The 12,980-nt window shown below is 33.1% G+C and overlaps 1 protein-coding gene across 2 annotated transcripts; it reads left to right on the top strand.

The window, feature by feature from the left end:
* Nucleotides 1-1,823: 1,823 nt before the first annotated feature.
* Nucleotides 1,824-12,579, top strand: LOC121737049 (O-acyltransferase like protein-like). Of its 2 annotated transcripts, none has more exons than XM_042128588.1 (12): nt 1,824-2,034; nt 2,238-2,374; nt 2,569-2,899; nt 2,972-3,086; nt 3,208-3,220; nt 3,368-3,534; nt 3,710-3,889; nt 4,097-4,270; nt 4,458-4,608; nt 5,033-5,213; nt 12,043-12,185; nt 12,447-12,579. In XM_042128588.1, the coding sequence occupies exons 1-12, from the start codon at nt 1,965-1,967 to the stop codon at nt 12,567-12,569; spliced, it is 1,785 nt and encodes a 594-aa protein (XP_041984522.1). In that variant the 5' UTR covers nt 1,824-1,964; the 3' UTR covers nt 12,570-12,579. The 2 variants fall into 2 exon arrangements, with proteins under 2 accessions (XP_041984522.1, XP_041984521.1); XM_042128587.1 differs by having other exon boundaries at nt 3,208-3,295.
* The last annotated feature ends 401 nt before the right edge of the window (nt 12,580-12,980 follow it).

The raw sequence follows: 12,980 nt of genomic DNA, 5'->3' as shown, positions 1-12,980 counted from the left end.
CGTGTCGATTGGTGCAAAAAAATGATAAAAAAATACAACCGTGGTACGTCAAAAGCCGTTTATAATATCTACACAGGTGATGAATCTTGGATCTATGCATATGACCCCGAAACTAAACAACAGTCAACGGTGTGGGTGTTCCAAGATGAGCCGAAACCAACAAAAGTTACTCGTGCAATAAATACTTTGAAGCAAATGGTCGCCTGTTTTTTTGGAATTAATGGACATGTGGCTACAGTGCCATTAGAGAATCGTAAAACGGTTAATTCTGAATGGTATACGACCATTTGTTTACCAGAAGTCTTTGAAGAAATAAGAAAGGACAACCGACAACGCAGAATCATATTACATCACGACAATGCTAGCTGTCACACCTCAGCTGAAACAACTCAGTTTTTGGAGGGTCAAAAGATCGAATTGACTGGTCATCCGCCGTACAGCCCTGATTTGGCACCTAACGATTTCTTTTTATTTCCATACGCGAAGAACAAATTACGTGGTCAACGTTTTTCGAGCCGCGAAGAGGCTGTTGATGCGTTCAAAATGCACGTTTTGGAGATACCTCAATCAGAATGGAAAAAGTGCTATGAAAATTGGTTCCAGCGTATGCAAAAGTGTGTCGATCATCGCGGCGAATATTTTGAAAAGCAATAAAACCATATTAAATGATATATGTTTGTTTCTTTTTTTAATTCCGGATACATAAATAGCAGCCCTCGTAGTATCTGTGCTAGGGGACCACGTTACCTGTGGCATGTTGAAATCTCCCACTATCAAAGTTTGAGACGAATCGCACATCGCTCTATTAGCATGATTCAGAAATTCGTTAAGGGCATCTGTTTGAATTGGTGGAGGTAAGTACAAAACACATAATAGTAAGCGCGATTTCGAGTCTTTATTTGGTTCGATGCATAACCATAGATCCTCGCATTCGCTATCATATTTGTACATTCTTTCGGATGGTATGCTCTTTTTAACGGCGACAAGTACGCCACCTCCAGATCTCTTTAAGTTAAATCTAGTGCGATAATAAATGAGAAAAGTAGGTATGAATTGTAGGTAAAGTCGACAGCACATGAAACTTTTCACTTGTACTACGAGCCTTACATCTATTACCAGATTTTAACATTATAGTGGTCGTTGCTTTTGCATTATATTTGGCAACGTTTTTTAGAGTCTCTAGGGGGGGGCAGCTGCCCCTCCCTGCCCCCCCCTGGCGACGCCCTTGGTTTCCGTCAACATTATTTACTCAGATTCCGTTTTTCCAACAATATTATCAGGTGTAATAACTGTCCTGTGGCCTATTAAACTAATTGGGCGTTTAATATTGTATAATTGTATGTTCTTAGTAATATAATTATTAGAGGCTGAGCGAAGGTTCGGTTTCGGTTTCGGATCATTTGACAAAATTATGTGCTTTAAGAATACTGTAAATTTATTTGAAAATTGACAAGATTCACATAATTTGTTTATTCTATGAAGTAAATTTTACATTCTTTTGGTATTTCGTGTAGTAACTACCTAAAAAAATGCTTGACAACATACCACCTTATTCGAAAGCGAGAAAGCTTGTGTAATAATTGTATCTTAATTTAAGTGATGGAAAAACGTAAACATTAAAAAAATAAGAAGGTTTTTACCTTCTAAATTCTTAAACTATTATTCTAAAACTTCGAAACCGAAACTTCTAAGATTCGGATTCGGCTGAAGAATAGGGCTTAGAAGGACACTAATAATAATTAATTATCCAATTACATAAGAGGACATTATAATTTACAATAAATATATGTAATAAACACTTGTCAAGAGCTTAAATGAGGAAATGATTTAGCTAAAACCTAACTGACTAAACTAAGAGTTGGAAAAGAATGACTGGCAGAGGTAGAACCTACTGGAGATGAAACAATCAATAATAGTTTTATACTAACAGTTTTAAAATTATCATATTAGATATCGCACGAGTAATGACGACGATATTGAAGTTTTATTTATTTTGTTTTTTGGCTGGGAAGTGTAAAGGAATCCATTTAAATGGTAAGTGCAAATTATAACTTTGAAAAATAAAATAAGAAACTTCTTATCGGCTTCAGCTAATGTTTAGTGTTTACCGCCTTGAAATCCGCTGGTTACATCTAAAATTAAAATTCGATCTCTAGACTCTTTAGTAATCAATAAATTGTGTTTTTGGTTTCGGATGTGGATATTCGTTTAAGATATATTTTGTTTCTATATTTCAGAAAGTGTCTACAAGAGCATGCCGACTTTATTCTTGATGGACGACTATGAAGATTGCGATTTTGAACCATTGGGTTATTGTGTGGCTGATTTTCAGTTGTTCTCCAATAGCCAATCAGAACTTATGAATGTTATACAGGTACTAATTATTAATATTTTAGCTGCCAATTAATGTGGTGACCGATGTCTTGCTTCGAGGTACACATTAAGTGTGATTTTGTATACTTACTATAGATAATTTTGTATTCTATAGATTTATTAATTTTATTTCACACCTTTATTATAAAGTTTATCGTAAATATATATATTTTGTATACTTTAATATTTTTTTAGAATTATTCGTCGGACATAATGAAACACTTCGACCATACACTGATACACAGAGGTGTTTGCTTATCTAAAACATGCAAAAGTTATCATCTATATACATCAAATAAAGAAGCGGACCCAGAATCGATCCTTGGGGCATGCGTTAACCAAACTATCTGGGATCGTTACGGAATTGAAGCAAAGATAAAAAGTTTACATTATTGTAAACATAAGGACAGAATCAAATTGGATGTTTACGATATTGCAGTGGCATTAGTGTATGCTGTTATCATATTCTTTGTTGCTCTAGGCACTGCATACGATTTCTACCAGACTAGGAATCAAGGAAAGAAAGGTAACTTCAAGTCCTCTATTTCAAGATGAATAATTTGTTTTATGTACCTTTAGCTCTTCCTTGTAATTTCAGATAATCAATACTTAATGGCTTTTTCTTTGAAACAAAATTGGAAAAAGTTAGTAGCACCGGCTGGAGTAGGACCAGACCCAAGGCTCAGCAGGCTGAAATTGATCAACGGATTGAGGTATTTTCTTTGATTTTTTGGTGTGCTTTATTTACGTTATTAGTTATTATTTTGGATAGTTGAACGCCACAATGAGAATTTGTTTTAGTTTGACCTTTTTTAATATTAATTTCTGTTTCAGGGCAATGACGATGGTTTGTGTTATATTTTCACATACAGCATTAATATTATCAGTTACATATGTGGCCAATTCACTTTATATTGAAGAGGTAATGTTATTTGTTTCACTTTTATATATTTATCTTATTCTGTAACTTATTTGTCGTCTTGTTGTATTTCAGGCTTACGATGATTTATCAAAGCACATCTTATTTAATGGAACTCTGGTAGTTCATACTTTTTTTGCTATGTCGAGTTTCCTTTTGGCGTACAATCTACAGATCTACTCAGAAAAACATAAGTTATCATGGACTCAAATACCAAAGGCAATCATTTTAAGGTGGTTGAGGTATGGCTGTATTATTTTAATTAAACTGTAGTATTTTTTGGCTTTCACTGTGTAGTTTATATAACAGTTTTCTTTTTTCTACTGTTACTTATATTATACTTTATTTGCTTGATTTATCTCTTAACACTTTTCTTCCTTTCATTTCTTTTTCTTTGCAAAGTTTCTTTTTTTTTAGACTGACGCCACCGTACGCGTTAATCATAGCTACCATCAGCACGTGGATGCGTCATTTCGGGGACGGTCCCCTGTGGCCACTTCTAGTGCTCAGTGAGACACAGCAGTGCAGACAATACTGGTGGTCTAATATCTTCTACTTCAATAACTACTATTACCAGTCCTGCTTTCCTATTGGTTGGTAAGTAGCACTTTAATAAAAAGGGCATGTAATATGATATGTATGCTCTTAATGATTTACTTTGGTCTAGTTGGCGCTTCTAATTTATTATGAACGTTATCTTCTTTTATAGAGTGTTAGTTTTTATTATTCGTAGTAGCGTGTCTAGTATCATTTTCTTAATTATTGAAGTTACTTCAATCATCTACATGTTGTTTACGTTTTTAGGTACTTAGCTGCAGACTTCCAGTTGTTTTGTACTGGAATAATATTATTGGTCTTCGTACACAAAACATGTAGACGAATTATTGCTTTGTCTTTACTATTAATTGTGTCTTTCATAATAACTGCATCACACACTTACTTCGAAAATCTAAATGCAATCGTTATACAGTCTCCAGAGTAAGTATAAGAGGTTTCTAAGGATTATTATAATTATAGCACATGATTTGCTGCTTGAGACATTTTGTTATTTTTGCTAATATTTTTACAATTGATTCTGTATTCTTTATTGTAATTGATTGTTCCACCTTTATTATTTTTCAACGATCAGTGCTCATGAATTGGTTTATTACTGGGACCTTTTCAGGACATACCGTAGTATTTACGTTTACGATATGACTTACCGACGGGTCTACATTGGTGGACACACGAATCTCTCCTCCTACACGATTGGTTTGGCTGGAGGACTCCTGACTTATTACTGGCAAAACAGCAACTTTGACGCGAGAAAGTATAAGGTAAGGTTCTACAATCTACATTCCCGAACTAGGCTTTTTTATGGTATCGGTGAAATAGCTTTAATCCCGCGCTGTTGACGTTTTTTCTGACTTTGCTAAATTTGTTGTATGTATTATGTTATGCTGCACTTCTAAGGCAATCTTCGTCAACCGCGCTTTTCAGCTCTGCGCTAGCGCAGAGCTGAAAAGCGTGGTTTTTTTTCTGATTGATTTTAGTTAAGTCTAAAATCAATCAGAAATTAGACTAATGACCCATCGCTACCTGTCTTTTTCACTAGCACACACAATAGCACACACATCACACTACTAATTCTTTCCTATAGGTATGCAAAAGAAATTTACGAATTTTCACCTACTTGGACGAGCATTTTTTGAGAACTTTCAATATACTTACACCTGAGTGTCTCACAAGATTTGTTTACAGAAATACCGCTGGCTCCTCTGGATCCAGTTTCCACTAGCCGTGTTGATAATACTTTCCGGGATGATATTCTACATCACTGAACCCCCAACACTATTAAGGGTTCTCTACGCGACCTTCTACAAACCTCTCTTTGTAGTTATGGTGGTCAACTTTATGGTGGCAAGCGTGTTCAAATTAGAGCGTAAGTGTTGAAAGCTTTTTAACCGACTTCCAAAAAGGAGGATGTTATATGTTCGTCTGTATATAATTTTTTTTGTATGTTCAACCATAACTTCGCCGTTTGTGACCGATTTTCATGATTTTTTTGTTTTTGTACAGGGTTGAATCCGAATTTGGTACCATGTTCATAAAAGTGTTGATCTGATGATGGGATCCATGAGGAATCGAGGAGACTTCTTAAAATTTGTATGAAAACATATGGTGATTTCGATTTTTTCTGAAGCATTCGAGGTAAATGTTACCAAAAAGTAAGACTTCGCACCAGGTTATATCCTGGATCCGAAGGTACCGAACAGAATTTTTGAATCCTTATAGATACAGGTTCGGGGATTTCGGCGTTGTTTATACAACTGAAAGCATAAGCCAACACATCAATTTGATTGATCATCATCATCACAATCATAATTATACCATGGGTCATCAGACTAAGACCTAATTGTTGATACTTTTCATGATATTTACATCGGAACAGATGTTTTTGATGATTATTTCGCTGTTTGTCGACCGATTTTCAAAATTCTCGTATTGTTGTATAGGATATAATCTTAATTTTGTATGACAATTACGAAAGTGGTGAGCTGATGATGGGATCTATGAGCAATCGAGGGAAATCTTTGAAATTTATCAAAACACTCATAGTGGTTAAAATGTTGTTCCTAGTAACTTAAACATATGTTACGAATAAGAGAAATTTCATGCGAAGGTGTCTCTTGATCTAAAGGCACTGAACAGAACTCCTGAACCTTTAAAGATGAAAATTTGGAAATTGCAGCATCGCTTAGATAACTCCAAGCATTTACCACAATTTTGCTTACAGTAATAAACACACCGGCAAAATTAGAGGAACATAACAAAATTTTCAATTTTTTTTAAATTTTTCACTGATTTTTATTTATTTACTTACTAATTGATTATTAAAAAATAAATTTTATATAAATTTAGGGCATAAAAACGTGAAAAATAGAAAAAAATCAGCAAAAATCAAAAAATTAAGAAAATCTTTGAAATTTCAGTAGTAACTTTTTAAGATAAATTCTCCATTTTTATTAAAGAAATGCCATGTTAAAAGCGTGTAATGCCTTCTATGGATCTCAAGAGGGCCTGGATACGCCATTCCATGCTTGCATTTTAATTGTCAATCATTTCCTGTGGGATATTCTCCTACTCCTCCAGTAGCGCCAACTCGAGCTCCTGGACACATTTTGGAGCTGGAGTTTTAACTCGTACCGTTCACCCATTGATGTGCCACACGTCTTCAATCGGATCCACCTCCGTAGACCACGCTGACCTCTCCACCTGGGCTACGCCAGCATCGTTTAGGTAATAATGCCCGATTTTCTTACTCTATGGACGCACATAAAATTGAAATTACTACCTAAAATTGTGTAAAAGGAACACCATGCAGTTCCAGGATTTCGGTGCTATAGCCCTGTACTGTCAAAGTACCATCATCTATAATCATCAGCTCCATGCGGGCTTCAAATCATATGCAACTCCAAACCATTACGAAGCCTGCATCATAAGCCACTGTTTCCGGTAAGTTTGATGGCCTGTAGCTTTCCTTATGATTTATCCACATTCTTTATCGCCTGTCAATACAATGTACACAGAATTTGCTCCCATCACTGTACAGCACAAGATTTCACTCACTTGTCTAATTTTGATGTTTACGCGCAAATCTTAGCCTGGCTCTTCGGTGTCCTGCCCCCCTATCATTAACTTTGTCAAAACCTGAGCTAATCCGTGCAGGTATGTAAACAGTTGTAAAGTGAATGGTTATGTTTCCGTATCATGTGCACTTTTACTTCTCAATGGTTTTAACCTGTAATATTTGTCTCTGAACTGGATTAAGAAATGTCAAACACGAACGTCAAATTTGACTAACGGAATTGTTTTTTTTTTTAGGAATTGAAATGGCTTAGCCATAACGACTAACGGAAAAATTGTAAATCAAGATGAAAATATAGTTTAAAAAAAGATTAATATTTTTTATTATAAAATATACTATTTTCTAATATAAAACGTGGTCAATGTAGGAATAGTTACTTTTGCACCGATTTATTGTATTTAAAGGTAATTATTATAAATGTGTAAATGGTTTTATTTATATTTTTTGGTATTTTATAAGCCCTTTATGAAAACACTGAGAAAATAACACTCCTTCATGTTTATATTATCACAAGCATGGCGATTTAAAGGAGAAAGAATTCTCTGACATTGGCAACTAACTGAGTCGGCAATTAAAAAAGAGAAGAAGAAGGAGACAAAAAAAAAAGATAATTGGATATTGTTAATAAGTTTATAGAGATTATGTTTTAAGCAAGAAATTGATAAGTTTATTATATCCTATACCTACTTGATACCTACGCTAAATAATCTACCATGAAAAAGTCTTAGAAATGCATCAAACTTGTGGATTACAATTACATGCATTACAACAGAGTTGATGTCATGAGTTGAACATAGTTTGTTGAACTTGAACTCATTCTTGAACACCTACGTTTTTTTGAGCTTTCAAATAGGTATTATTGTAACATAAACAGGCAATTTATAAGTTTAATAATCCCCTTTTTGTGCCTTGTAAGGCATTTTACATTATTAGTACTGTGTACGCTGAACCAAATATTTTTCAGGATAAAGGATGATTGCTAACACTGAGATACTATAAGTACTACATTTTATAATAAAGAATTGCAAGTGTAATGATGACGAAGTCCTAGGAAGATAATATATATTCACTCAAAAGCTTTAATTAAAAGAAATTTAATAAATACTCGTTTTTAAATGTTTTTTCATTTATTTTCTCACTTAAATATACCTACCTTAGATACATATTCATACACAGCTTTCATCAATAGGTACTACATTTGTCTTACACCTTATTATCAACCTAGTATCAGATAGGCAAGTGTTAAATCTCTTTTATATTATACTTCTAAAAATATTTATACAGCGGAAATCTTAAACAAGGTCTTGTCACTTAAAATCAAAGAAGATGAATCAAATATCCCTTGTGTAAATATTAATTTATTATTATTAAAGGAGTTCAAATACCAACTTTTGATGAAAGATAAAAACAATATTATTATTTCAGACTTTTATTTGGCAAACCAATAACAATTAGAAACTGCATTGCAAGTTGCAACTATGGGAAATTGCCTGGGATATCTCAGACAGAGAGCGGTCAAGGGTTTTGTGTTCTTTGTGTTGTATTATGTTGTAGAATGCCTCCCGTGTGAGTATCTCTATATACTCACACAGGAGGAGTTCTGAATGTGTTAGAATTGCTCCTCAGTCACACACTGACTGCTCCAACGCAAATGCTTCAACGCGTGACCACTCTGTCTGATAGGTCCCTAAAACGACCACATCTTTTTAAAATGTATAATACATGAGGACTTACTAAAGTCCTCATGTATTTTAAATTTTAATGTAATAAGTAATATAAAACTAATATTATTATTATTGAGGTACAAAAGAATTTTTGGTAATAATAATATAAGTTCCAATGAAAATATTATGTTTTATGAACAATAAGTATGTTTGTTATGCAATTTTTGTTATGTATTTTTGGAAAAAGTACTATAAGTAATGTAGGATTATATTTTTGAGTTTTAGTGACTATTCCCATTGTATATTATATCATATTGTAGTCAAGAGAAGTTATAAATGAAAAAGTGCATATGAGAATTTAGCTAATTTGGATTTTATATTATCAATGATTTAACTTTTCTAGTAGTTTAGGTGTATGTGTGTGTGTCAATATTTATTCGTGAATATACTTGAATCTAAAGTTTCAAAGGTTGTGTTCTCAAAATTCTTGTTATTGAGAAAGTAATACCTTTGAATTTACCTCTTTGGTGCAGCGTTTATCATGCATGGTTTACAAGGAAATAGTTTGTGAAATAACACAAAGACCTACTGCAATCAAAAGATTGTACGAAATGCTCCTAAGATAGGTTCCTAAGAAGTACATAGTAAGTTTTAATTTAATATAAAACTAATACTTATTATTATTATTGAGGTAAGTACAAAAGTATTTTTGGTAATACATAATAATATATGTTCCTATGATAATATTATGTTTTATGAACAATAAGTTCCATATGTTTGTTATGCAATTCTTATTAAGTAAGTCTTTTTTGGAAAAGTACTATAATGTAGGTTTTTGTTTTTGAGTAAAATTTAGTGATTTACACTATTCCCATCATATAATACCATATTGTCGTCAAGAGAAGAAGTTATAAATGAAAAAGTGCTCATATGAAAATTTAGCTAATTGGGTTTCTAATTGGGATTGATAATAAGTATCATATCAATTATTTAACTTTTCTAGTAGTTTAGGTGTGTCAATGTTTATCCGGAGCATGTTATACATACATCTAAAGGTTAAAAGGTTGTGTTCTGAAAATTCTTGTTAAAAGTAAGTAATATTGAATTATTTACCTCTTTGGTGCAGTGTTTATCATGCATATACCAAAATACTTCAGGTTTACAAGGAAATAGTTTGTGAAATAACACAAAAACCTACAATGCAACTATAAGATTGTACCTGTAGGTTTTTGGTGAAAATTCATACTTGTTTTACAGTAATTATACACAACACTTGTGTTCCTTATACCTTGTATGTGTTTCTTGTGTACTAAATCAATGCAGTCTTAGCTCATCGCACAAATGCAAACCTTATTGTTGACTAGACATATAGGTATACTACACCTCACTTATGTTATTATTCTGAAACCTCACTAACACTAAATGGATTACTAAGGTCTCTACGTCTTTACTTATGTATCAGTTCGTGATTAACTTGAGAATACATAATCGTTTTCCAAAAATTTGGACACTTCGAATGTTAAGTTTTTTGGTTTTAATAACGAATTATTTTCACTAAAATATATGCTACAGACTAAAATATAACTTATTAAGTAACTAACCAACTAAATAGCAATATAATTTAAGACTAAAAAGTATGTAATATTAATAAATAAAATTACTAAAATGTAAACTATTCAGTAAAAGCTACTCGTTGGTTGGTGTTTATTGAATTGCTGTATTTGACGTAAAAGCAAGCGAGCTTATGTCAGAAGTGTTGTCATGATACCAAATGATACGAAATTATTACTCAGTTAACAATGGAGAAGTGAGTTTTGTGTCACGTGACCACTGACTGGCTGGAAAATAGAGGTCATGGTACCAAAATGCGAGCCAGTCAGTATTCTGGCTGGCTTTAAGAGCTCATGATAGAGGCCCTGAGCATACCTTGCACCCCGCTAAAACGCCATTCTTATCAGGAACACTTAAACGTCAATAATCGAAAAACACTTATTAGGGCATAATTGCTATAAAAACCTGTCAACTTGCCAGTTTTGTTCAATATTTTATTTCTTGAATGAGCTTAGAAGCTATAAAAAAGGCTTTCAGACAGCCCGACCCACTTGAGTTCAAGTTTTGGCCCTTTTTACCTATGTTCCGGTAATTTTGCCAGTGTGTATAATATGGATAGTTAATATTCGTAGTAGTTATCTACGCATAAAGCCTTGTCTTGTAGATAACTAAAAACAGTGAAAGGCCTTTGCCCAGCAGTGGGACAGTATAGGCTAATTTAAAAAATCATAAAATAGGGTATCCAGGGCTGAAAAGCAAAATTAAGTTCCTACATTATTAACCAGCATTATACATGATTTTGATAATTATTTTGTTCTTTTAAAGTATATTATTATACTACTTTGGTACTACGGTTACTAAGTTGGCAATTATTATGTTTCCTTATAAATTGGAGCTCCTCAAAATGTATAAGGAAACATAATAATATAGTGGTTTCGATTTAGTCAGAAGTATTCTAAGCATACGCTACCAAGTAAGATTTTGCCACGGGTATACCATGGTTCCGAAAGTGCTTAGAGAACTTCTAAGTCTTTGATTTCATTGTTGTTTTAAGAACTGAAAGCATAATAATATGCTACTATGTAATTTTTATTCAACGTAATTCAAGTTTAAGTACTTACAGTTAATAGATGTGATAGTTTCATACGTAAATCATATGACACTTATGTATTTACTATTATATAAATAATTAAAAAGAGTGAAATTATTATTTTTTAACAAAAAATTTAAACCGACTTCCAAGGTAAAAACAATAAGAATATTAACTAAAAAGTATTAAATAATTCTTTCTCTAATAGTGCCTTTTCCAGAATTCGTCAAAATCCCAACTATTTCTGTAAGTACATATTATAGTCTTCATTACTTTGAAGTCGGTACCAGCTAATCGGTTTTAATTTTTTGTTAAAAAATAATAATCTTTTTGATAAAGTTACAAAAATAATATTTAAGTTTTAAAACATATTTTAGCCACATATTTGTTGTTGTAGCTAATGAATTATGAAGTTAATTAACTTATAAGTTATACTTATAAGTTATCTTAATCTAGCTCTTCACTTGCGGAAAAATAAAAGTTATAAAGGTTGATCCGAGTGCACTTGTCCAGATTTCTATGCTATCGTATTAGGGTATTATCTCTGACAACTTCGCAAGCAATGTGAACTCTTACTTACACTATAAGCCATAAGGTGTAGTAGCTGCAAAAAATATTGTTTTAAATTATTTTTTTACTATTTTACTCTCCTCATAGTGATTTTGATGCACACAGAATATAAGTAGGCACGATTCCAAAGAGTCTAATTAGAACGAGGTTCCTCGTTAACTTCTCTATGTTATGCGTGGCTTGTACGAAACCTAGTTTATTAGGGCCATCTATGATTGATCAAATGATTTTGATTATTTTCTTTCAGCCCTCTACCGTCCCATAGTGGAATGGCGCGGCTGGACTTGGGCTGGACGTGTGTCCTACAGCGTGTTCTTATTACACACCGTGTACCAGCGGGCTTATGTTGGTGCGCAGCTCACACCCATACACCTTAGTGACTACCACGTGGTGAGTAAAACAAGTAGAAAGAAATTGTTTTTTGAGGTAAATAATGTTTTGTTAAAATTAAACTGAGTGCTGTTGTAACTTGTAAGTTTGTGTTAGGATAGACTTTAAGTGGCATCGTAGCTTCCGTTAGTATGGACAGATCTGTTTTTTTCTTAAAGCTGATGTAAATGAGATTGTTATCAGCTATCCTTTGATCATCAGCTATCTCACTGCTTGACAAAACGATAGTTTCCAATTCTTACGTTGTTTTGTTTGTTTCAGTTGATATTGCTTTGTTCGTCTTTGCTTCTGTCTTTGCTCAGCGGTGTTGTTCTTTGGTTGACAGTGGAAGCTCCAGTGGCGGCACTCACACGTATTATAATCAAAACTGGTAGTAATAAATAGACCCTTTAAAATATAATTTTGTATATTATTTCCTAGCTGTAGCACGATTCCTCGTAGTTATGGTTTCGTAATTTGAATTAGTTGCAGTGTGGTTGTAGGCGTAACCCCTCCTAAATAAGAAGGCTGTCTTTATAAGTGTTAAGACAGTTTTCAATACATATGATATTGAATGTACCGTAACTTCTTGGTGGAAATTCATGTTTCACAGTAATAATACACACATTTCATGCACTTTTTCCACTTTTATTAATAACGATTATGTTTTACACGACCGGTTTCGATAAAATCGTGTAAAACATAATCGTTATTAATAAAAGTGGAAAAAGTGCATGAAAAGTGTATATTATTACTGTGAGTTTTCAATACTTCAATATTTGGAAGTTTTCAGGAAGTATTCCTAGAATTAGTAAG

The sequence above is a fragment of the Aricia agestis genome, chromosome 20 (assembly GCF_905147365.1).
Source record: "Aricia agestis chromosome 20, ilAriAges1.1, whole genome shotgun sequence".
In the NCBI taxonomy this organism is placed as follows: Eukaryota; Metazoa; Arthropoda; class Insecta; order Lepidoptera; family Lycaenidae; genus Aricia; species Aricia agestis.
The sequence above is the reverse complement of the archived record's forward strand: the minus strand, read 5'-3'. Positions and strand labels throughout refer to the sequence as shown.